Source organism: Siphateles boraxobius, unplaced genomic scaffold (genome assembly GCF_051911475.1).
Source record: "Siphateles boraxobius isolate OS27281-9 unplaced genomic scaffold, OSU_SipBor_1 13, whole genome shotgun sequence".
In the NCBI taxonomy this organism is placed as follows: Eukaryota; Metazoa; Chordata; class Actinopteri; order Cypriniformes; family Leuciscidae; genus Siphateles; species Siphateles boraxobius.
In genome coordinates, this window is record NW_027508733.1 from 17355168 (window position 1) to 17382843 (window position 27676).

Here is a 27676-nt window from a genome sequence, read left to right on the forward strand (position 1 = left end):
TAAGATAAACAACTAGAGTTATGCTCATTTAACAGCATTTGTAGCAATGTCGTTTTACAAAATAATAATAATTAATTATAATAATAATTATAATCCATATAAACAAATATCTTGGTTAGTGATCTCATATGTAAGTGAATAGGATCAAATAAGGCCAAAGGGGCAGCCATCAAACACTGAACTGGACTAGATCCAAAAAGCAACCGAATGAACGCAAAGGGTTCTGAGACCACATTTCTAAGTGGACCAAATAAGGATCCGAGTCCTCTTTCAGGGACAGGTACAGTGACAGTGTGACTGTGAACCTTAAGAGTAATGGGTTTTCACTTGGTCCACCTCTAGTCCATTACAAGTCTGAGTTTGGTTCTTTTAATATGAAAAGAACCTGTTGTTTAAATATGATAAACTTGGACTTTTCAACCTTTAAACGGGGTGTTTATGTGTGTTTGCCTCATAATTTCAAACATATTTAGGAAAGCGATTATTGCGGGGGAAATGCTGCGATAATCGCTTTCTGTACTTTTTCTAATTCTAATGTCTCTATGACAACAACCACTACACACAGCAGTCAGCAGCAGTATACTAGGCTATAATAGAGGACAAAAAAGCGGCGAACACACACATGCATAACACACAGCCTGAGGTAGGGGACGCATTTAAATTTCCTTTCTCTGAATTGAATACCCAGCATCCTGTGAGTCATTAACACCCGTTTGTCTCGTAGCAGCAATGAAAGGTGAGTAAACAGCCTCGTTTAGTAGTTAATCTAGCAGTAAAACGCCAGAAACGGCTCCTTGGGGAGCAGCTAGGCCTATCTAATTCATATTCCTGTTCCGATGGTTCAGACCTGTGAAGGTGAATGATGTGCAGGACAGGTGGAAGAAACGGTCAGAATGGAAAGTTAATAGGAAAGAAAGTGAGAGAGCTCGAACTGACTTTGCTCTTGAAGTAAAGCCCTTTAATTAATATCTCCCCATCCCCGCAGAGTGCAGTGACGGGTAATAGTTAGATTAATAAATCAATATCTCCGTCAGCTTAACTTTGCAATGGATGAATCCAGCCTCAGTAAAATGTGCAAACAGTAACGATACGACTTAAAGGGATAGTTCTCCTAAAACTGAAAATTCTGTTATAATTTACTCATCCTCTAGCAATTCCAAATTTTTGGGTGAACTATCGCTTTAATGAAAATCAAAACGGTCGCTTAAGTGGAAGTCCTTAACATTAAACAACATTCAAAACCCGTGTAACTAATGCAAAATGATTCTAAATAGAACTCGTTTTTACAAGTAAAAAATAGAATATGATAAAATAAATTTGATCCATTAAGATTTGTTTAGACTAAAATTTACACTAATAAAAAGTAGGTAATGCATTTTTTTTAACATATATGCTTATTTGGTTCTTTTTCGACAGTCATTGCTATTTATTTATTTAGGCTATTTATTTATTTATTTACATAATACAATAGGGCTATCACTAGACAAGCACCAGTGTCATATCCCCCCAAAAACAACAAGAAGTATTACATTTTTGTACTTGCACTATGATTCTTTTAAGTACTTTGTTAATACTATGGTACATCAATATGGTCAGCATTCAGTATTAGCATCTTATGTGATCGCTGTATTATGGTAACTATAAACTTTTTGTTAAAGAAAGTTATTAGATCTTGACCAAAAATGTATGCACCTCTTGATGGAAATAACATCACAACATTTATTTCCATCAAGAGGTGAACCAATTTTTGGTCATGATCTTGTACTGACAATGCAAGAGTCCAGCACTCTGTAAAGTCTCCTCCAGCACATCCCAAAGACTTTCACTGAATTTAAGGTCTGGACTCATAGGTGCCAAGTCATGTGTGAAAATGATTCTTCATGCTCCCTCCAAACTATTCTTTCACAATTTGAGCCTGATGAATCTTGACATTGCCATCTGGGAATATAACCATGGTGTGTCCTCCTACATGCTTGTTTAAGAAATGAAAAGCTATTAGCTATTAGAAGAACTGTTGCCAAACATATAACATGCTAGAAACATAATAATCACTGCAATAATGATCCAATCATAGACTCTTAAGCATTTGCCTATTTAAATCCAAACAGCAACCTTTTTTCTTTCTTTCTTCTTTCTTTCCTGGCAGTGTATTTCAGTGCAATAAAACCGGTAAGCATCTCCCCTTGCCTTTTGGCATCCTTTTGTAACTGAACTCCTATCTCCTATCTCCTAAATCTGAGGCAGGCAAGCGACACTAACTCATTTCCAATTTCATAAGGTGTCCTGATCGTGCTCGCTGAGTTGGCCCGACAGAGCTCATTTCCATAATTACACAGTAAATGCAAAAGCTCAAAACCTGCATCAGTTCATCATGGGAAAACAACCTTTTGAGATGGAGAAAGACTATCTTTACACCCTAACAATCAAGTTGAGGCGAGAAATCTAAATCTCCATTTCAGCTACAAAACATCAACAAAAAAAAAGACATTTAGATATTTTTATTTTGCTTTAAATTTAATTTAATAGAACCTTATTGTAAAGCATTAACAATTTAAAGAATATTGTTTCATGTCTAAATTCACAAACAACATCAATTGTAATACTGAAGAAATATCCACCAATCAGGGAAGCATTTTGAATTGATTTAAAGAATATTGTTTCATGTCTAAATTCACAAACTACATCAATTGTAATACTGAAGAAATATCCACCAATCAGGGAAGCATTTTGAATTGATTTGGTCTTCTCACACTTTCAAACTACTCTGCAAAAAACTATAATAATCAATGTTATGACATTGCTTAAACTCGTCGAAATAAGCTAAGCAATTTTCAATTTTTTTATGTTATACACAATTCATCTAATTTTCTTTAAGTCAGTTTAATGTAATTTAAGTTGAATTGACTTAAACATCCAAGTTGATTGTACTTAAAAATTTAAGTCAGCAACTTTTTTTTTTTTTACAGTGATATCTGAATATTTTGCAGTCATGACTTTAAGGGCAATACATAGCCTACAATAAAATGTAGAATATACATTTTTAAATTACATTTTTAAATATTTTAAATTATACAATGTTTTAAATATTATTATTTTAAAATATATAGTTTTATATTTATATTCAATCAAGTTAAGTGAATACATTTTACAAAATAGCCTAAATGTTATAAATAAATATAAAAACAAAATTATATTGTTTTTTTATAATTATCGTTTTATTGACTGTCAAAAAACAAATGTGTATTTTTTTAAATAAATTGAAATATTTTGAAAATATTTTTTATCTTATAATCATTGACTGTCAATACATTTGACAAAATGTTAATATTGCATTTTTAAATATTTTATATTTATTAATATTTGTTCTATAATATGTAGCCTACTTTTGAGTTAATAAAATGCATTTTATTTTTGTATATTGTTTTATACTTAAAATCAATGACTCTTAGTCTTTCAAAATTTTTTATATGATTACATCATTTTTAAGGCTTTATGGAATGACTAGTTCATTCCCCATTAAAAATAAAATCAAGAACAGTCTAATGTTTTAATTATTTATTGAAATTAGTATTTAGTATTGAAACCATGTATACAATTAATGAGTACAATACTAGAACCAAGGTCGCTGAAAAAGTGAGTGTTCACTGATACGCTCTATTGCAGCAACGAAGAATTCAGTCTCATTTCAATGGCTTTAATTTAAGAAACACTCCCCAAGGTCAGGTCATAAGGCCGGCAGAACGATGTTAAAAAATTATCTGTGAAGTACTTCACAATATTTCTTTAAATTCCCTCGATCTGTGTGAGACAAATGAGCTCTCTTGTGCCTGCAGTTTGTCACTGGGACAACCCTTTAGGCCACTCACAGATCAGCTGATTAAATATGTATTCCATGCTGGGTTTGTTCCCGATGGGTTTTGGACTGATGTGGCATGCTTTGATTTGTCAGACGCTGTGGGGAGATATGGCACAGTAGTGTCCTGTCCTTCAGAGTTTGTGACTTTGTGTGTAGAGATGATATTTCACAAAGATCTGAAGCCTGTGTGCCTCAAACAGAGATTGTGATATTTGACTTCAATCACATGAAAATTGATTCTGAACAAAAAATGTACCTAAAATTTTACTTAAATTCACCCATCTCTAAACTTCTTATGTGGTCACAGTTTGAAAAGCAAGTTATTTATCAAAACTTACCTTGAAATGCAACGTTACCTCCTAAGTGTTCCTAAATCAATTCATTATAAACAATATAAGTGTACTAAGTGTTCTTAAAGAGTACACTGACCCTGTCCCTGCTGACGGGGGTGCCCGCGAGCACCCTTCTGAAAACTAAAATGAAGAAAGGTGCGCCCTACACGGCCTTGTGGACTTCATGAACAAGTGCACCTTGTAATGTAAAAAAAAAAGTTTTAGTTTACATTTTTAAATCATTATGCTTTTTTATAATATTTGGTTGTGCTTTAAAGGACACTTACCGGTACTTCAATGTGTTTTGGACTAACATACTAAAGCATACTGTATGTTTTGGACAGTATTGGACAGATTTACTAAACAGGGCAAATTAGCGTGGGAGCGCAATTCCACAAAAGCGCCAATGGGAGTGGAAAGATCTGCACGTGATCTACTGACGGCGTACAAATTAAAGAACACAGACGCAGTCAGATCATTTCCATAATGACCAATGCAATCTACAGAGGTGGGCACAAATACATCAAAAACTATTTTGTTACAAAATACAAATACTGGCTCATGAAATGTAACAAAATAAAATACAAAATACTGATGTGAAAAATGTATTTAAATAAAATACAAGTAATTAGTATTTTGAAAATACAAAAATACTCCCACAATAATCGTAAGTCTTTTTTTTTTATTACTGAAAGGTCAATAACACAAATAGTAGCAATAATACAAATATGAGAAATGTCTAAATTCAAAATGGCGAAGTAGCAAAATAAAAAAGTATGGGCATTTCACTAAATCTCTACAAGGCCTGAAATAGCTCCCTCTGATGTAAATGGCATTTATAGCTAAGTTCACATCAATGGTGTGGTAGGCTGCCCTTAATAGCAAAACGTGTTTGATGTAGGCTACGTAGCCATATTATCACCGTTACTCTACTCGTGCCTTAAAGGACAAGTTCAGTATATTACACTTAAAGCCCTGTTTAAGATCGTTTCTGATGAAATAGAACGGTTAAGATTAAAATTTGGACAAATACTGTTGTCCCGAGAATTTTCACCCCCAAGCCCCCTCACCCCCCACAATGGTTTCATATGGGCACTGGAACAATCATTCATAAAACGCATTAAACTTTAGTTTCCAAAGACGTTAAACTCACCGAGTGGTCTGGGGTGTTCACTGATATGCTCACACAAAAATCGCTGCAAAAGATGCTTTCCAACAGGTGTTTTACCATTCGTTGTAAAACTGTGGACCAATTTTTCCAAACGCCTCAGAACCGGACATTCCTCCGTTGAGAGCTTGAATAAAAGACACTCCAGCCTAGTTGGTGGCGATAATGCACCTTTGCCAATGTTTGGATAGCGTAGCCTACGATACCGCGACTGGAAGACTACAGAAAGAATACAAACAACTTCATTTCCGTTTCCGTCGGCAGAGTAATACCGTACCTCACAGAACATCCAATACAAGTCAATGGAGTTGGACAAAAAATACGATAAAACCTGTTGGAAAGCATCTTTTGCAGCGATTTTTGTGTAAAAATAACAGACCGAGAATTTTCGTCACAAAATCAAAATTCCATTTTAATCATAATATATATGATTAATCATATTAATCATAGTATGTGTGGGTTTGTTTTACACATGAGACTCTAACTGCCCTGACCGCGTATGCCTTTTCCATAGTAGAATCGCGTTGCGTGCGCAATTACTGAAAAATAATAGGATTGATGATTATTTTGTTTAAAATTGTGTAAAAACTGCAGATGGATGTTATATTGTGAACGCTTGCTTAGCATGGAGATTTCAGTGGAGTTACTACAGACGCGCTGTTTCATAATAGGTAGGGCCTATGTCCTTTTATGAATGACAACACAGTGCATTGATCTCATAAGGCACAATTATTTTCTCTATATAATTCCGCTCAGTGTGCAATATGAGTGTGTGTAGACTATATATTTTTCACAAAACACTTTACCTTAATGCCGTTTTTAAGAGTTCAAAACTCATTCACTTCTTGGAGGGAGCCCGGTCTACAGGGTGTCACTTGATTTTCGTGCATCTAACCTGGACATTGCCATTGCCAACATCAGACAAGTACACCACATCAGACCGAAAATATGGCAAAATCATTTATGGTGATTTTTCTTTAGTATTTAAGTATTTGAAATACTCTAAATACACTCCCTCAAAATATTTTGTTACAAACTACATTTTGTTACAAACTACATGAAAACACTTAAGTATTTTCAAATTACATTATTTCCATAAGTATTATTTTTTGGGCACACATGGACACAACATGGCATTGTTTCATGAGAATTGCCCTGCCTCGGATTAGTGCTGAGGGTCTCATTCCAGTTTTTGACTTCATTCATTACAATTTGGCATCGGCAATTAAACATGATAAACCAAGACAATGCCAAGACAATGCCAAGACAATGAGCGCCGCGCATGCAGAAAATTAATTATGAAGTTAATCATGTAAAATTAACATGCTAAGTCCCAAGACACCAGACTGTTATAAATAAGTTCCAGCTTTTGATCATGGATGTTGATTAGTTAATTCAGAATTATTGGCATGTTACATAACATATTTACCTTCCTTTTCCCGCCTTATGTATTTCAAAGCTCTTTATCTCTATTCGCTAAACAGAACGGTTTCAAAGGCCTTATTGCATAAAAACGTGTACAGACGTGCTTTATAACTTTCAGGATGTCACAAACAAACTTGATTCCATCTGTTTCAAAGGCAGAATAATGAGTTTCAGAGCGATGAGGGGTAGAAGGTGTCTCTAGTGTGCGCTTGCATCTGTTGTGAAAAACATGAGTTTCCTGCTTGGCTGAGCTTTGTGGATAACAGGTAGACTGTATTTCACCTGAGCGAATGCAGAAAGACAGAGAACGAGATTATCATGGTTTGGGAGATGCTGGGAAAGAGAGAGAAAGAGAGAGAGAGAGAGAGAGAGAGAGAGAGAGAGAGAGAGAGAGAGAGAGAGAGAGAGAGAGAAAGAGAGAGGGAAAAAAGGATTGTAAACAAGACAAGTGGATGGAGTGTAATTTGTTTCACTTCATCGCAACTTTGTCTAAGATGTTGATCCTATAAATCCCTTAAATAGGAAAAAAATAAGTCAATAGTTTTAATAAATGAACGTGCATCGCATAACTCAAATAATTAATTGATGAGAATTTTTTTTTAATTAAACAAAATATCTAGAAAAAGAAACCTCTCAAAGAAAAACAACATGTCTAAATTCCAACTAATGATGAAAATAAGGTTGTATATAAATATTATAAATAAAATATAAATGCATAAATACATATGACATTTGTATAATACATCATATTAACATTATATATATATATATATATATATATATATATATATATATATATATATATATATATATAGGCATATATATATATATATATATATATATATATATATATATGGCCTATATATATATATACATTAATATAACTGGTAATTAAAAAATGTGGTTGCAAGAACATTAGTATGTAGTATCAAGGAAGCAGAATTTGCTTAAATCCAGAAAATATTCGTTTTGACATCAGTGACAATATAAAGTATATTCTTGCCTTTACTTTATAAAAATCAGCAAAGATATCCCAGTAAAAAGACATGCATCGTGACCAGTGTTGGGTGTAATGCATTGCCAAGTAAGTTGAAAAGTAAGGTATTACTGTTATTAAATACCATAGACTATAGAATTCTATATTAACCAATTGAACATCAAAATTTTACGTCTAATTTTAAAATGTAATGTAACCTTCTCCCTTTAAATACTTTGGTCAGTTCAAGAACAATTTATGCAATTATACAGTGTCTATTTGAAAGAATTAAAAGAGCAGTTTCATATTGTTCAGCTTTCCTAGGCTGATATGGGATTTAGAAAGTAATTACTAATAAGTAATGCAATACTTTTTAGAGAGAGTAATTAGTACAGTAATCTAATGAAACTTTTGAAGATGTATTCAGTATCTAGTAATAATTACTTTTTTTTTACCCAACACTGATTGTGACACATAGGGAGGCATTTTGGAAATAATACACTTATTTAACTTTGTGAAGAACATGTAATAATCCACTATAGCCTATAGGGGACAGAAGAGACTATATACAAAAGACTGTATCAAATACATACAGCTATTATATAGGGTTAACATATAAGTAGCCAAGCTCAAAGAAGCTTCACTAACATCGCTAGTAGAAACCATTGAGATACAAAAAAAGATCTAATTTGATATGCCAGTGGTTCCAGAGAGATGATCACCCTGATCTGATGTAAGAACGCTGATCGTGTCTTGGTTGATCTTACAGCATCATTGAATACAAAACCGATGAGCCTCACGGGAACAGAAACCAATTAGCAGCACATCCCATTCAGGCCTGTTGCTCGGTTACGCACCCTCTCTGCATGTTAATGCGGCTCCTCATCTACCTGTTCCTCACGCAAGAGCTCTTGTGGGTAAAACAGAAAGGAGATGAGAAGATTCTGCTGACAGCAAATTTGTACGCCAAAACACATTAACGTAAGAGGCCGCTTAGCATTCGAGAGAGTGAGAGGGTGTCGTAAGGGAGTTAAATATGAAATAGTAGGTCTGTTTGCTCGCTGTTTTCCGGAGGAACCTCAAAGGAACTCCCCGAGGAGGTCTTGGTCTCCATAGCTAACAAAGAACACTAGATGTTCTGGAGCAGCTGGAGTTAGATTAACCCTGAGGATTACGTCCCCTTGGCATCTGAAAAGTTCTCAAATATTCAGCTTGAAATGTTTGTAAGAACCAAAATCCTCCACTATATGCAAAATGTTGCTTTATTCTGAGGAAAGAATGTGAAATATAGGACTAATGAAGTTCACAGAGTTAAAGTTTTGGGATTCAAATGCATGTTGCATGTAATGCCATCCTTTTTTTATTATTATTATTTTTTCCTTTAACACCCTTAATAATAACGAAAAAAATAAAGAATAATATGTTTTATAGAAGGTCTTATTAAATGTAATTATTACATTTAAACAATCCAATTTAATAAAAATTCAGAATACTCTACATATTTGCACATCAAATAAAACTAGAAGGAAAAAAGGTAAAGACCAACTGGTTTGATTAAAACTTGTCTGAAAGTCCACAAAAGAGTTACTTACTCCAAAAGAGTAATACTTGACGATGTATGACATAGGATGTAGGAGTAACGTAAGCTTTGGCGTCTCTCGCGCTTCAAACTAACAGGGCTATGGAACAAACTCAAGCTCCTCCCACATTTCTCTTTAGAAATTCTCATTTTAGACTTCTAATTCGTGACTGGTGTTTTGTTTTGCTCTATCCTCTGCACTTCCGAGTTCGTCAGTGCGTCATACGTCATGTCAAAGGTTACTCTTTCACCTTAAATCGATGCATACGTGTGTCAGCCGGAAGCTAGTTATTTTAGTTGATAAAGTTTTAAATATGGATATTTTTCTTACACGAACACATCACTTTGCTTCAGAAGGCCTTCGATGGACTTAAAAAAAAAACGGCCATTCAGTGCCATTATAAAGCTTGGAAGAGCCAGGACATGTTTTAATATAACTCGATTGTATTCGCCTGAAATTAGAATGTCATATACACCTAGGATGGCTTCAGGGTGAGTAAATCATGTGGAAAATTTAAATTTTGCGTGAACTATCCCTTTAAATTAGGTACAATCAACTTGGATGTTTAAGTCATAGCAACTTAAATTACATTAAACTGAAGAGTTGAATCTTGTATAACTAAAGTAGAAAATTGCTTAACTTATTTTGATGAGTTAAAGCAATATAAAAACATATGTTGTCAACTTATTGATGATATAGTTTTTTTTTTTTTTTACAGTGTACGTTAGACATGATAGATAGATACAGGGCTGCCAACTTTTGAGTTCAGCTAGAGTGAGAATAGCTAGAGATTCATGAACTTGCGATTCGATTTCGATCTTCCGAGTGGCGTGAGAGCATGAGAACAGTGTCAAATGACACAATAGAGTGAGAGTTGGCAGCCCTAATAGATGGATAGACAGACAGACAGACAGACAGACAGACAAAGTGTGTGTGTGTGTGTGTGTGTGTGTGTGTGTGTGTGTGTGTGTGTGTGTGTGTGTGTGTGTGTGTGTGTGTGTGTGTGTGTGTGTGTGTGTGTGTATGTGTGTGTGTGTGTGTGTGTGTTTGTGTTGTCCTATTCTCCTGTTCTCTGTCCTCCTTCCGGAGCAGCTGCCGAAGTGGACAGGAAGGACTAAAGGGCAAGGACCTGTTTGAGCTCATTTATAACAAGGTGCAACCTCAGCGTCCTCTGGCATAAAACATTGCCTCATTACTTCACTTCCTGTACCAGCCAATACCTCCTGTGTGGGACGGATAATAAATACCTGTGAAATACTGTGCCATGTCATTTTTAAGGTATGAGAGGTTGTGCTACAGTATCTCACAAAAGTGAATACACCTCTTACATTTCAGCGACCATTTTAGTATATCTCAAGGGACAATACTATAGAAATGAAACTTGCATATATTTTAGAGTAGTCAATGTGCTGCTTGTATAGTATAGATTTAATGTCCTCTGAAAATAACTCAACACACAGCCATTGTTTTCAAAATAGCTGGCAACAAAAGTGAGTACACCCTAACAGAACATGTCAAAACTGTGTCCAAAGTGTCAATATTTGGTTGTATTCCAAAGTCCATGCATCATGTTCTGCTTCAGATTGTCACAGTACATGTTGGTATCCATGTTTCCCTCAATGAAGCTCAGCTCCCCAGTACCAGCAGCACTCATGCAGCCCCAGACCATGATGCTACCACCACCATGCTTGACTGTAGGCAAGACACAATGTTCTTGGTACTCCTCACCAGGGCATCGCCACACATGCTGGACACCATCTGAGCCAAACAAGTTTATCTTAGTCTCATCAGGCCACAGGAGATGGTTCCAGTAATTCATGCTCTTGGACAGGTTGCTTTCAGCAAACTATTTGTGGGCTTTCTTGTGAGACAGCTTCAGAAGAGGCTTCCTTCTGGGACGATGGCCATGCAAACCGACTTGTTGCAGTGTGTGGCGTATAGTCTGAGCACTAACAACCTGACCTTCCGCTTCTGCGACCTCTAAAGTAATGCTGTCAGCACTCATGCGTCTGTTTTTTGAAGCCAGCTTCTGCACCTGATGCACAGCACGAGGACTCAACTTCTTTGATTGACCCTTGCGATGCCTGTTCCAAGTGGAACCCGTCTTGGAAAACCTCTATATTACCCTGTCCTGTACTGTATCTCATTTTCAGGGTGTTACCAATCTTCTTATAGCCTAGGCCATCTTTGTGGAGAGCAACAATCCTAATGCTCAAATCCTTAGAGAGTTCTTTGCCATGATGTGCCATGTTGAACATCCAGTGGTCAGTATGAGAGAATTGTACTCAAAGCACAAATTTTAACTACTCTAATACAAAATACACAAATTTGTATGGTCCTGTCAACCAGACAAAACATGAACATGATGAATAGGACATGTGGCTTTACATGGTTAAAGGGCGTACAGCTATTATCACTTAGGGTGTACTCACTTTTGTTGCCATCTATTTTGACAATAATGACTGTATGTTGAGTTATTTTCAGAGGACAGTAAATATATACTGGTATACAAGCAACACATTGACTACTCTAAAATATATACAATTTTCATTTCTCTAGTATTGTCCCTTGATAAGATATACTAAAATAGTTGCTGAAATGTGAGGGGTGTACTCACTTTTGTGAGATACTGTATATTGTGTGAAATGTGGTGTTAGCTAAAGCATTATCACAGGTATTAGTACCTTACTGCTTTAATAACGGTTTCTAATATCAAAGATTTAATATTCCTTATTTTAAAACAATATTTTATTGAGCTAATTCTGCTAGAAAAATGTTGTTATGGACATTTAAAATAGCTGTTCTATATCCATCCATCCATCCATGATCAATTAGCATCTAGAACTGTCCGTTTTAAAATGTACAAAATCACACTGAATGTAGTCCATATCCTTTGCGAGTTTAAAGCCTGCTACAATTATTCAATAACACATGTTAGCATGTTGCTAAGCTGATGTGGAACTCAAAACATGATACCACACACACATATTGAGTAGTTTCTCTCAACTTTTTAAATCTGCCATTTTGGACTTTTTCCCTCTCACTAAACTCATTGCAATACATTCTGAGATTGTGTTTTTCTATCAAAACGAGGGAACTTAGAAAGCAACATAATATTGTTGATATCTTTTTGCAACATTATTCCATGTCAGGAACATACATGATCCCTTTAAATGCTGTCTAGGTAGACAGCATGCTAGGTTTAACTATGGAAGTTGCGCTCATCTTTAAGGCCCATCTGAATGTGAAGCAGGCTTTGATCTGGATTGAATTGTTCGGCCACAATAAACCAGTTCCTCTGTAAGACCCACATTCTCCTTCCTGAGCCCTTTCCTTCCTCTTGGAGGACTGTCAGAATGGCAGGAACTCGCTATTTTGTTTTCTTCTTTAAATCCTTTTTTTGCATTGACATTCTTTCACACACACTTTTTCCTCAGACAGACTGAATCCAGTCGAGTTAAAGCCTTCACGCTGACACTGTGTGAGATACTAGACTTTGTAAAAAAATCCTCTAAAAACATCATGTCAGAAATGACAGAACTAATTAACATTATAAACATTAAGCTAGATAAGAATAAAGAAAAACAGGGATGAAACTAATTTACATTCATTTTTGGTCAAAACAGGAAGAAATTGATGTTCACCTCAGGAGGGATACAATTTTTGTAAATTTCTGCAATCCTGACATCTAGTGATAGAAAGGCAACATTGCATTTTTGGCAGTCAACAATCCTGAATGAACACAAATAAAATTAATCTTATATATATTTATAAACAAATGTAATTAAATACTATTACAGGGCTTTAATGATTTTCTTAAAGCTTTGGAGTTTTTTTCACCTTAGTAAAATATAATAATAATTATAATATTAAGCAACTTTACATAAATGTAGCCTACTACAATTAATAGTTGTCACATTTGAGTTTTTAAAATTCACTATATATATATATATATATACTTATATAATTGTGTGTGTGTGTGTGTGTGTGTGTGTGTGTGTGTGTGTGTGTGTGTGTGTGTGTGTGTGTGTGTGTGTGTGTGTGTGTGTGTGTTTCATCAGTCATGTTATTTTAATGACAAGATTTTAATGATTTAAAACTTTATTTAACATAGACTGTTATACATATATTTTACACCAGGTGTCAGCAGACTCACATAGCTAATTCTTAAAGAGACTCAACTGCACTGTCTCATTTTAAATGATGCATCCTTTAATTGTTTCTTGTTTTTTTTGTTTTTTTACAATCTCTTCACTCAATATGGGAAAGAAACCTTTTACCATAAACATTTTACAATTCTACATTTAAATACATCAAATTTGAGATTTCAAAATCACAACTATGAATAAATGTGAACTAAATATATAACACACACTGTATATATTCAATTCATATTTAATCGTAAAGTGGTTTTCACAATACATATCGTTTCAAAGCAGCTTTACAGAAAATGCATGTCTCTACATCCATGCAAACCCATATAAACCCATATAAATAAATATATGGGTACATATAAGCACCAAACTTTTTTTGTGTGCTGTATCTCATGTTGTACATGGGGATGTACATGTGTTGTGATGTGACTTTCTGAACTGGTGTCTCCGTGCTTCTGCTTGCCTGTGTGGGAGGAGTTCACACAGATTTGTATTCCTCATGCACACGCACAGACAGCAGCAGCAGCGCTTCAGTGTGAGGCAGAGCACAGCGGGGAAACCTCCGTCTACTCTCAGTGTCGGCTTGTTTTTATCTCCACTGAGGAAACGCCTCGCTCCCTGACCTTACAGTCTCGGATTTATGCTGTGTGTGGAAGAAATCTATTCGTGAACTCTTCATAGTGAGGAGATAAACGGAGGCCAGCGGGCTGCAGTACAACATATCATCAGATAACAGGAGAAGGACCCAACGCCCTTCCCAGACCGACCATGCATACCTGTCTGGGTTGATGTGCAATGGATGCTTTTATGGGTTTGCATGGATAAGTATGCACCACTGACATGCTGAGGTGCCTCTCCTTTTATGGATTGCTTTATGGGATCATAACCTGGTGTTTTTTTCCTTCAAAACTGAAAGTCATCTCAGTTTGGATGCTAAATAACCAATGAATCTATAGCCTGGAAGCCTCGAGATCAAAGAGGCGAGATAGGCGACGTTGCTATGTGATTTATTGATTGTTATATATTTATCATAAGATGGGGAACGGTTTCTCCAACATCGCAGCATTCCAGTCCCTGCACATTGTGATGCTAGGCTTGGATTCGGCTGGTAAAACCACAGTACTGTATCGGTTAAAGTTTAACGAATTCGTCAACACTGTTCCCACCATCGGCTTCAACACAGAGAAGATCAAACTCAGCAATGGCACCGCCAAAGGGATCAGCTGTCACTTCTGGGACGTCGGCGGACAGGAGAAGTTAAGACCCCTATGGAAATCCTACAGCCGTTGCACAGACGGTATTATTTACGTGGTGGACTCAGTAGATGCCGACCGGCTTGAGGAAGCCAAGACAGAACTGCATAAAGTCACTAAATTCGCAGAGAACCAAGGAACTCCTCTGCTGGTGATCGCCAATAAGCAGGACCTCCCCAAATCCCTAACAGTCACCGAGATCGAGAAGCACCTGGCTCTCCATGAACTGAGTCCCTCCACCACGTACCACGTCCAACCGGCCTGCGCCATCATTGGCGAGGGTCTCCATGAAGGAATGGACAAACTATACGAGATGATCGTCAAACGAAGGAAATCTCTCAAACAGAAGAAAAAACGATAGACTATTGCAGACTTGTAGAGACCTTTAAAGGGATAGTTTACCCAAAATACGACAATTCTGTCATCATTTACTCACCCATATCCCCATTGACTCGTGTGTCCAGACATTTAAAAAAAAAATCTCCTTTTCGTGTTTTGCAGAAGAAAGTCTTACAGATTTAGAATTACGTGAGGGTAAATGATGACCGAATTGTCATTTTTTTGTGTACTAAAATGTTGCCATGAAAGATATGATGGGTTTTGCCTTGTTATGCAAGATTTGCTAACACTTTATAGTAACTTTCATTAATAATATATTGTGCAACAAATATTTAGTTAATGTACATTCATACTGTCTGAAACATTTGCATATTTGAACCTACATGAACTCCATAAAATATTTATTACAGTAAATAGTAAAATTAAATTACAATATTTGCAGCTTACTTGAACAATATAGCATCTTTGCCACAACCAATGGCGTGAGTTTTGTGCAGGACAATCTGTTTGTCCGACCAATGCTAGATACATTTGGAAAACCTGTTTGAAACAATCATTAATTTTGCAATTTTGGTGCTGTTGTGCAGAAATTACACACTTTAAGCATGTTTCCTACTGACTTGTTAGTGAAAGTTATTATAAAGTGTTACAGAAGATACAAAAAAACAGTGGTAAATAATATGCTTGCGTATAGAACCAAAAACTACTTAAATAAATAGCGAGAAAATATGTAACTAGCCAATAAATTGAAGTGCATAAAAATAAGAGAAAAAGAAAAATGGGCCGGACCCATGTTGCTGCTTGATATTAACTCCATAATTATTGCTAATAAACAGTAGCCTGTGCTTTGAAGAAACCCTACTTTTGTTACAAAATCATTCCTTAAATAAACTGAATTAAAATGATTATTTTGTACATTATGCTTTTCTTGCATAACTAGCAGCACATTGAACCATATAGTTCCTCCGATGCAGTTTTTTCCATTTCTTTTTCCATCTCTGTCTTTTTAAAAATTGGTTGAAGTGCCCTACACAGGCCTTGAACATGACCAGATATGTTTGTTTTTGTTGAAATGCTACTTTGTACTACAATCAGAGGTTGTTGTATTATGAAACCATGTAGTGAAATGAAGACTGTTTATGCACATGATGCCAAAAATAAATTATACTGAAATATACGTAACAAGTGTAGCGTTTTGTTGGTTTGCAACCTGACCTAAACACTTCAGAAACGTCTGCATTCAGCATTATCGCGGGCGGCGAGCCTGTTTTCTGTAATTAAAGTTGCCGTTCGGTACAACAGCCATCACCCATAATTCCCCGAGCTGTCAGATCGACATGATTCCACAGCGCTGGACGACGTAAATCCCTTTGATTTAGCTCCATGCTGGCCGAGGTCCACACACGTGCTCGCGTTTGAGCGTAGCACACTCTCGGGACCGGGATAATGACCTTTTAGTGCTCAGCGAGATTGAAAATGGATATTAATAGGAGAACGTGCCCATTGTGTAATTAGAATAAGCCACAACGGGCTGGAAAAATCCCTCTGATGAGAGTGTGACTGGGGCCTAGAGGCGTGCAACACAACACCTGCTGGGTGGGCAAACATACACAAACTGTGATTTTAAATTAAATTAAATTTTAACAGGCTTTGCATGCAAAATCTGTCACGCTAAAATACTGTGCTGTTTTAAGAAATCACTCGCAATTTAGAAAACCCTTTTGGTCTAAACATTAGAAAGGTCAATGGTTTCATAATTTTGGTTGGACATATGGCGTTCAAATATTAGGAATAATTAAGATTTTGTAATGTTTTTTTGTTGTTGTTGTAATATCTCTTGTGTTTACCAAGGCTGCATTTAATTGACCAAAAATACAGGGAAAACAGTAATATTGTGAATAATTATTATTATTTAAAATAACTGTTTTCTATTTTAATATATATTAAAATGTATTTAAAATGTATTCCTTGGATGTAAAAGTTGGATTTTAAGCTGCCATTATATCAGTCTTCAGTGTCACATGATCATTCAGAAATCATTTGCTGCTCAATTATTAATGGCTCCTATTTATCAGTGCTGAAAAGATTTCGCTGCTTAATATTTTCGTGGAAACCAGGATGGATATATTTTTTTCAGGGTTCTTCGATTAATCGAAAGTTCAAAAGAACAGCATTTATTTGTAATATTATAAATGTCTTTAATGTCACTTATGGTCAGTTTTCCCAATTTATCACGTTTTTATCACATATCACAAAAATATTAAGCAGCAAAAAAAGTTTTCAACTATGAAAATAAGACATTTTTCTTGAACACCAAATTAAAATTATTTCTGAAACATGTAGACTTCTTTAAAAAAAGTTAATCATTTGACTGGAATAAGTAATAATAAATATCATGATATTTGTATTAAATACATTTTTACCTTTAAATACATACAAAAATGTTATAAATGTTTTTTTTTTAAATAAAAGCTATCCGTTGACAACTTAAAACAATTATTAGTTAATAAACTTCATGTGTAATTGAAAAAATAGAACTTGACAATTCCAGATAACTTAATTTTTTCAATTACACATGACGCTTATTTACTTAATTTTAAGGCAATGTGTTTCCTCACTTTTTTTAAGTTAAGTCAACTGATCACTTTTTTACAATGTGAAACCAACCTCAATACAACATGATCATGAACTTAAAACAGTCTCCTTTTTATCATCCAAGACATTCTCATTTGTCATTGACCCATAAACCATATAGCTAAGATTTTTTTCTATATTTGTACTGCTTTGCTTATACCTGTTCCACAATCACAGTAAGTGTACACAATATCAGCTACATTAATTACCCATCATCCAAATGAACCCATGGCCTTGAGTGTAAAATTCTGTAAGGTATGTCACAAGATGAGAGACTGGCTCTGAACAATCCAGAAAACCACAGAGGCGACAGGAAAGATGATATAGATAATTAATTTGAACATCAACCATCTAAAAACCCAGGCAGTGAATGATGGGCTTTTTTTGGAGCAGCAGGTAATGGGGTTCTATAAATAGACCTTAATAATTAATGTAGCACCCACTGGAAATATACGAAAAGGCCAGAAATGGGGATTTTAGTGACAATTGAGCCATAAGTGCAAGACAGTCCATGTGATCCAATGCGTGTTTTGAATTTTCCCAATGAATCTATTGTGAATTGCTCATATTTTGTTGTCTTATCATACTTGAAGGCATGAATTACTCATAGCTATTTATTGAAATGGAGATTTCCCTTAGTTTCCCTGGGAACAATCTGATTGTTCAATCTCCAATTCTCACTATTAACTAACTATTATACGACTTTTGCCTTAATAAACTCCTAATTACTGCTTATTAATAATTGGTAAGCTAGTTGTTAAGTTTAGGTATCATTAGGATTAAGGGATGTAGAATATGGTCATGCAGAATAAGGTATATGTGCTTTATAAGTACTAATTAACAACCATTATCATATGCATGCTAATAAGCAACTAGTTAATAGTGAGAATTGGACCCTAAACTAAAGTTTTACCGTATTTTTTTGTTGTTGTTGCAAGAATGACATCTTTATTTTTACACACCAAAGTGAAATATTACAGACAGAAAGACATGATTTTTGCCTTAGCAAGTACCACTAATAACCAACTACTATACAAACAAACTAGTACTTACAATGCTTTCATTGTTTCTGATTTCTTTAATTACATTTAGGCATGTTAAAAAGGTTTTACAATTACAACCATTGTCAGGATTTATTGCTATTGGAACTCACTCCCCATACAAAACAGGTTATTAAAATGTAATTTGTTAGTATTTAAATGCAGCCAAGGTATTGTTCTGCTGTCCGTAATGAGCCGTTTGTACAATTGCATGCAAATTGTATGTTTGTGTGGAGCCATGACATAGTTCATAAATTAGACACAGAGAAGGCCCTATTTTGAACTCCTATAGGAGTAAAACTCAAAATGGCCATTGAGGAGCAGGGAAAATGGTTTCTGCTTCTATTTGGGTCATATCAAAGGATTTGTCTATTAATATACCCCTTTCCTATACGCCTCCATCCCGGTTTTCTGGGTAAATCCATGAAGCTTTGAAAAACACACCTGGATCTTTTGACTGAAATATTTGGGAGTTTGTTGCCCGTCATGACATGCCTATTTTGTTTTGCTCGTCTTTTTGTATGACACCTGTTTACCCCTCTTTCCCTTCCATTTTTCATCGCTCTGTAACTTCTTGTTCTCTTCTCAAAGCGTTCTCTATCTCTGCCTGCTTTTAGACTTGTCATTCTGCAGCTAAACAGAATGAAATGATTGGAGAAATCTATGGTTGAAAAGATGCTCTCAGAAATGAGGAAAAACCCACTAGAGAAAGAGAAAGTCTCTCTCACTCACTCACTCGCGCACACACACACACACACACACACACACACACACACACACACACGCCCGCACGCACGCACGCACGCACGCACGCACGCACGCACGCACGCACACACACACACACACACACACACACACACTACATCAGGTCACATGGGAAAACTGATGTTCAATTGTATATTTTATTTTATATTATATATTATTTTATTCAATAATAAATAATAGATTATATAACAATATGTAGATTACAGTTATATTTTAAAATAGATTAAAATAGTAAAAAAAAAAAAGAAAAGAAATAAAAACATCAAAGAAATCTTTTTTCATAGCATTAATTAACGTCTCGGTTACGCATGTAACCCTAGTTCCCTGAATAGGGAACGAAACACTGCGTCAAACGCTGTGGGAACGCCCCTGTGTGTGTGCGTCCTGAAGCACGTATGAAATCAGTCCTATGGAGAGCGGGAACGTCATAGGCGGGTGACGTCATCGACCAGGAAACTATAAAGCACTCCGAAATCACAACCGCGACAGCTTCTGATAGGCCTGAAGCAAGTCGATCACGGGCATGCAGGGAGTATGGCAGAACGAAGCAGCGTCTCGTTCCCTATTCAGGGAACTAGGGTTACATACGTAACCGAGACGTTCCCTTTCAAGGGAACTCGAGCTGCGTCAAACGCTGTGGGAACGCTAATACCCACGTCGCCATAAGAGCAAGTGCCCGTCATGTGAAATCAGAGCGCACAGAGGACGAGAGCACCTGCGCCCCTGGAGTGGAGCTGAGGTCAAGGTCATAAAATCTAACAAATGTGTGCGGTGAGGACCAGCCTGCCACATCACAGACAATATGGAGAAAAACTCCTGACAATAAAGCTTTGGAAGCAGCCATACTAATAGTCGAGTGAGCTCGTACAGCCAAGGGTGAAGGCTGACAAGCCGAATCGTAAGCAAGTGAAATGGCCTCAACCACCCACTTGCTCATACTCTGTTTAGATGCAGGACCAGGGTGGGAATTATGTAATTTTAGGGGCAAGGCCATTTGGCCTCCACCTTTTCTTTTTTTGGGGGGGGCACAAAGGCCATATGACAGGGCACAAAGGCCATTGAGTACAATTCGATGGTTTTCTCATTCAGATTGATACCATCGAATGGTAATTCCCTGTGCATCATGGTGAGCCTGACTGGCCTTACTGCAATGGATTCAGAGAAATCAAATTGTGCAATTTACAAAAACACAATCGCATTGGGAAATGCACATGTGCTGGTCTGCAATGTATTGTCTATGGAGGCCTATACGCTTGTACAAATACGAAAATTCAGCTTGAGATCAGGGCTTGTCAAATTCAGCAACCCTTGAATGTATTGAAAGAGGTCTCTGTTTCCAACCACAACCTGTTAAGCTGCAACCCCACTTTTGAAAAATCCCCAGAAATGGCATACCCAAACTGAAACAGATAGAGTTCATGAACCCTTTGTACTAAAAGCACAAGTATGAACTCATTTGAAATTTGACACCTAGTAGTTTATTGTAAATGTAGAATTAATTATTGTCATAATGAAAAAAATAGTTATAAATAGATTTTTTTAAAAAATGTTATGAGAATTTTTCTTTATGAAACATCTTCATGAAAATAAATTTGAAGTTGGCATTGTATCAGTCTAGAAATGCATTGCAGCTAAAGCCACATGTCTGACCATGTTATACTTAAAATCTGAAGATGATATGTCTAAAACTCTGTATTTAGGTAAATGTTTTTCAAGATCATGTCATATGACTTTATTTATTAGCTTAGCACACCATCAATACACAACAATTTATGAGATTAAAACCATGTTTGTGCTCCAAACTTACTTTATAACTCAAGTCGAGTGTTCTAAATAACCTTCTGTGATCTGATTTGGCTTCAGATAAAAAAAATCACACAGAAAATATAATATTTTATGTATAATGCAACGATGATAAAGTCTATCGATTAGCATAACATTATACATATAATCTATAATTATGAAAATGCCTGACATGGCTCGAAGAACACAGGTAAGTCAAATATCATTGCAAAAATGTTTATTGTCTTCAAAACGACATAATCTGCATGTTACAGTGATCTGTTAGCTCTGTTTGTGGTCGGGGATTTGGGATTTCCTGCATTGTCGAACGCTCTTCTTCATGTGTTTCAAATATGGACTATAATGATCAGTAGAGCGCCCTCAGGCTGCTGGTATGAATTGAAAACACAGCACATCAGTATACAGCGCTCATAATGATTACATCGACGCATTTGCGCTTTATACATGGAACTTTGACAGGGCCAGGGCACACAGGCCACTGTGGCCGTACGATGATTTTTTTTTCACGGGGCATGAAGGCCAAAGTGTAGGGCAACGGCGGCCATGGCCGCGTGGCCGCGGTATAATTCCCACGCTGTGCAGGACACCCCTTCCTGGGTGGCCCAAAGCAAACAAAGAACTGTTCAGACTTCCTCCACTTGGCAGCTCTGTGGACATAAGCATCTTAAGCCCTAACTGGGCAGAGTAAATTAAATTTCTCCTGGTCTGACGACATAAAGGGAGGAGGACAGAAATCCTGCAGAACTATAGGTCTAGCAACATTAGAAGGGACCCTAGGAACATAGCCCGGCATAGGGTGGAGGAAGGCCTTCACCATACCAGGCGGCAATTCCAGGCACGAGGGGGGAACTGAGAGTGCTTGAATGTCTCCAATTCTCTTAAGAGACGAAATAGCGAGAAGAAAGACAGTCTTTAGAGAGACGAATTTCTCAGGAACCTCTTCAATGGGCTCGAACGGAGCTAGGGAGAGACCTTCTAGTATGATGGCCAGATCCCAGGTCGGCAACCTCGTGCGAACTGCTGGCCTCAGCCTCAGAGAACCACGAAGAAAGTGTGTTATAAGCGGGTGTCTACCCAACGAGACTCCACTGAAAGGGACATGGTAAGCAGCTAGTGCCGCCACGTACACCTTTAGTGTGGAGGGGGATAGCCCTGAGGAGAAACACTCCTGCATGAACTCCAGCACTACACCCACTGGGCAGTTAACTGGGTCCAGCTGGTGTTCTCCACACGAAGAAGTGTAAAATCTCCACTTCAAGGCATATAACTTTCTCGTTGAAGGAGCTCTGGAGTGGAGGATGGTCTCAACAACCTCGGTTGAGAGACCTGAACTTAAGAGCTGGGCCCCCTCAGCCACTCGCCTGAGAGAGAGGGTCCCTCCTGATCGGAATCTCCAGAGGAGAGCCGACGAGGAGAGACACCAGGTCCGCAAACCATACTCGGGCCGGCCAGTACGGGGCTACCAACAGTAGATTGACCCCGTACCGGCGAACCCTTTCCAGAACATCTGGGAGCAGAGCAATCGGGGGAAATGGGTACAGACGAGACCTCTGCCACTCCTGTACCATAGCGTCCAACCCCAGAGGGGCTGGATGGCTTAGAGAGAACCACAGTGGACAGTGTGATGTCTCTCTGGAAGCAAACAGGTCTACCTTGGCACAACCGAAATGTTTACATAGAAGCTCCACCACCTCGGGGTGGAGTCTCCATTCCCCGGGCCTCGGCCCCTGCCTCGACAGGATGTCTGCCCCCTGATTTAGATACCCTGGGATATAAATCGCCCTCCATGAAAGAAGCTTTCCCTGGGACCATAGAAGGATCTGGCAAGCCAGCTTGTATAACGGGCGCAAACGCAGACCTCCCTGGTGATTTATGAAGGAGACCACCGATGTGTTGTCTGAGCGGACAAGAACATGTTGGCCTCTCAGGTCTGGGAGGAAGTGTTTCAGAGCCTGAAACACTGCCAACATTTCTAGACAATTTATGTGCCACGAGAGAAGATTGTCCTGCCACAGACCCTGAGCAGGGCGACCACTCATGATCCCCCCCCAGCCCGTGAGGGAGGCATTCGTCCTAAGCATTACATGACGACAGGGAGCTCCCAGCACGGGCCCATGGGATAGGAACCAAGGTTCTTTCCACATGGCCAGGGCGCGAAGACAACGTCGCGTGACCCTGATCATGCAGACCGGGTTTCCCCTCAGGGAGAACCCCTTGGCCCTGAGCCACCACTGTAACAGTCTTATGTATAGCAAGCCGAAAGGTATAACGTTGGACGCTGCTGCCATCAGACCTAACAGTCTCTGAAACTGTTTTACAGTGAGTGACTGTCCTAGCTTTGCTTGTTTGACGGCCGTGAGCACGAAGCGATACGAGCAGGAGACAGGTGTGCCTGCATCGTCGTCGAATCCCATATTTCACCCATAAAAGTGGTCCTCTGTAGCGGAGATAGCACACTTTTCTTGGCATTGAGCCTCAACCCCAGTTTCTTGATGTGAGCGAGAACGACATCTCGATGCCGAGCCGCCAGATGCTCCGATTGAGCTAAAATCAACCATTCGTCGATATAATTCAAAATGCGGATGGCCCTGGAGTCCGGAGCCAGAGCTGCATCCATACATTTCGTAAATGTTCGGGGAGAGAGAGCTAGGCCGAATGGAAGTACCCAATATTGGTATGCTTCGCTCCCGAAAGAGCACCTCAGGAACTTCCTGTGTTGTGGAAGGATAGACACATGGAAGTAAGCGTCCTTGAGATCTTTCATGACAGACCAGTCCTCGGATCTGATCTATGGCACAATTTGTCTCAACATTTTGAACTTTAGTTAAATGACGGAAACGTACAGAACTAATAAAATCAAAATGGGACGCAATCCCCCATCCTTCTCTGGAACGATGAAATACCGGCTGCAAAACCTATGGCCCCTATGTCCAACAGGATTTTCACCTCTTGTTCCATTACCAGAACCTGCTCGGGGCTCACCACGGTGGATTGAAAGCCCCTTTTGGTCTGCAGGACCCAACGAGAAATAGTTGGCAGTAGCTTTGCGCTGCCAAGAATTCTACTAGAGGTACCAGCCTCTCGAGACTGGTTCCTGGATTTAGCTTTCGCTGGGCAATCAACCCGTCGCCCTGTAACGGCGAACCGTCAGGGAACGACTGAACTGACTGCTCTAGGGCCCTCCTCGGAGGGGGCGGGCATCCCAGGGTCACTACATTTCCGGGTGCCACCTGAGATATGTGCTCGCCGGAGACCGCTGCGCGCTGTAACACACAAGGTGGCAGGGTTAGCATAATGGTCCCCCGAGGGCACCGAAGGGAGACGGGCACCGTAAAAGGTGTTAACCGCTCTGCTTCGGTGGGGAACTGCCCTTGATGGTCTGCGCCCTCGGACCTTTTCCTGCAGCTTTCTTGGAAAAAATTACGGTCCTCAGATCCGTCTTATACCTTGAAGGCTGCTGTTGAGCGCCCTTTCCGTGTCCCCAGACTTTTTGTGGGGGTTGCTGAGCGGGAGCAGCCCCAAACTTTTAAAACCAGCTCCTCACACCGTGCCACACAAAAACAGAGCACTGCTTCCCATGGTCCCCCACAAAAAGCCTGGGGACACGGAGAGGGCGCTCAACAGGAGAACGAAGCAGTGAACACGGTCGTCGAGAGGGTTCAGGAATCAGCCATACAAGAAACGGGTGCCCTTCCAAAAACTTCTCCCTCGCCAGACTCGTTTTTGGAAGGCAGCCGTTTCTTGTATGGCTGATTCCTGAACCCTCTCGACGGCTGTGTTCACTGCGTCGGCGAAGAGGCCAGATAAAGAGATGGGAAAATCCATAAGAACTTAAACCGATACCGTGACTATGGGCAGTTGCGCACGCATTGTCTATGCACTCGCGAGGTGTCTAGATTATGCGCACGACTTAAACGCTGGCAGACACAGCAGCAGTTGTTGGCAGGTTTATTGATCATGAAATCAGAATTTTCTTGTCATGAATTATTCATTCATTCATTCATATTCATTCATTCATTTTTGTCACTTGTTTAAGTCATCTAAAAAAATAAAATAAAATTTAAACTCGATTGGGGGGCCCCCTGGTGGCCGCTTAGTTCGCTTATGCCTCGGGCCGGCCCTGAGACAATGATTTCACATATAGTGCTTGCTGAAGGCACAGAAGCTGTCGCGGTTGTAATTTCGGGGTGCTTTTATAGTTTCCAGGCCAATGATGTCACCTGCCTATGACGTTCCGTCTCTCCATTGGACTGATTTCATACGTGCTTCAGGACGCACACACGCAGGGGCGTTCCCACAGCGTTTGACGCAGCTCGAGTTCCCTTGAAAGGGAAATGTAAATAGTCTTTTTTTATTTTTTTTATTATTTCTTAAATATTGCTGGTCATACTGTGCATGATTCATCAATGTGCATTATTTTTTTAAATCTTTCATCAAAACGTAATAACTTTCTAAATCTCTGAAACAGCAACTTTTTCTTTTCTGCTGATATATAACAATGCCACTTTGAGCATTGGAGTGTAATATCCAAAAATATAATAGACCCACTTTTCATTGTTCATCCCAAGACCAAGATTGTCTCTTTACCTCTCTGGCTTTTCTTTCACCTTTTGTTGTGCTGCAACCGATATCTTCCACCTTTACAGAAATCCCTCATTCTCTCTCCTGTTTCCGTGCCCTACTTTTCCACAACTTATTCACCCACCCCCTCTCACCTTCCTGTCATCTTTTTCTGTCTTCCTCTTTCAGCCGATAAATCATTCATTTCTGGGCTCATGGATATGGAAGACGTTCCTTTGCCGCCTTGTTTGTTTACTGCATATTGTTGAGAACTGATTAATCCTGCTTAGTAGTTCAGTGCTATCAAGTCTCTCTCTCTGTTTATCTTCTCATCCTGTGTGGGCGTTTTTGCATTCGGGCCATTTAAATCACACAGTCTGGATTAAGTCTATAGGAATGTGCCGTATATGCAAACATCAGTGCTGTCTTAAAAATACAATGCATGCAGCTTTCATGTTTTGTTGTCAGTGCTGAGCTTCCAGGGGATTTGTGTTTTGTTTATGACATACTGTGCCGTGCCTCGGGCCTTTGCGCTGAAAAAGTCAAATCAAAGAGCTTTGATTGGTGACAAGGTCAAAATATTATACTCGCATTCGTACCACTATGGCAACAATCCAATGTCAGAAACCACAGTCACAAACTATTTACAATGTATATACAGACATTTAGCCAAATGTATAGATAGATGGATGGATTGGTAGACATACCAACAGAACGGCAGGCAAACAGAATGGTAGACAGAAAGAAAGAATGATATACATGATATAAATGGAACAGTTAGAATGATATACAGACAGACAGACAAAATAATAGATAGAAAGAATGATAGACAGACAAAAACATAGATGGACCACCAGTCAGACAGACAGAAGGATAGATATTCAGATAGAATGATGACAGAAAAAACGTATTTAGACAGATTGACAGCCAGACAGTGATAGATAGAAAGAATGATATACATACAGATTAATAGATAGACAGACAGGCAGAATGATAGCAAGACAGAATAATGCAAAGATAGACAGAGAGACATATAGATAGATAGGTATAGACAGACAGAGATAGATAGAATGATAGAAAGATAGACAGACAGAATGAGATAGATAGACAGACAGATGGACAGAAAGGTATAGACAGACATACATACAGAGAGACACAATGACAGACAAAATTAATGATAGACAGATTGAAGTTTAAAATGCCGCTGGTTGTTGTAGTCCCATAATTCCACATAGGTTCAGCTTTAGCACATTACTCAAGTCTGATATTTTGTGAATCGGGAGGTTTAACACTGCGACTTTTGACCTGTAATACCCGCCCTCGACAGACCCCAACTCGGCGGGAGTGAAAGGGATTAACCGTTAACGCCAGTTTAACATCTGAGTCATTTCAGCTGTTTGCCAAGGCTTAAAGAAAGACTTAACTTCTAACACAAGTGTCAGGACAGGAATGGAGTACTCACAGGGAGGTAAATATGCACCATATGGACATCACTGAACACCATTGCGTCAGTAAAACTGTTAATCTGCGACAGGCAAGCTGTTTTAAAAGGTGGCCAAGACAACATTTAACATACAACTGAATAAACAAGACATTATGTGTTCCTGTCAGTGAGGGGACACTGTTTTATGGTGCCCTGACATGTTTTCGGTCAACCCTTTATTGACACAGGCCGTTAAACTGAGAGCTCTTTGTTATGTAACATACTTGTGACAGGCTGTAGCTCACTGCTGTCCTGCAAGGTTTGCTCTCGACAGCACTGTGTGAAAGAATTTCTACAATTTGTAGAGA

General features: G+C 38.4%; 2 protein-coding genes across 2 annotated transcripts in view; both read left to right on the forward strand.

Moving 5' to 3' along the window:
- Positions 1–564: 564 nt before the first annotated feature.
- aox6 (aldehyde oxidase 6) overlaps positions 565–27676 on the forward strand; it is a 79097-nt gene continuing 51985 nt past the window's right edge. Inside the window, exon 1 of the mRNA XM_077226207.1 lies at positions 565–643. The gene's annotated coding sequence lies outside the window, so the exon portion shown is untranslated. The remainder of the gene's footprint in view (positions 644–27676) is intronic.
- On the forward strand, positions 14001–16260 carry arl4ca (ADP-ribosylation factor-like 4Ca). Its single transcript, XM_077226204.1, has one exon. The coding sequence runs from the start codon at positions 14527–14529 to the stop codon at positions 15103–15105; it is 579 nt and encodes a 192-aa protein (XP_077082319.1). The 5' UTR covers positions 14001–14526; the 3' UTR covers positions 15106–16260.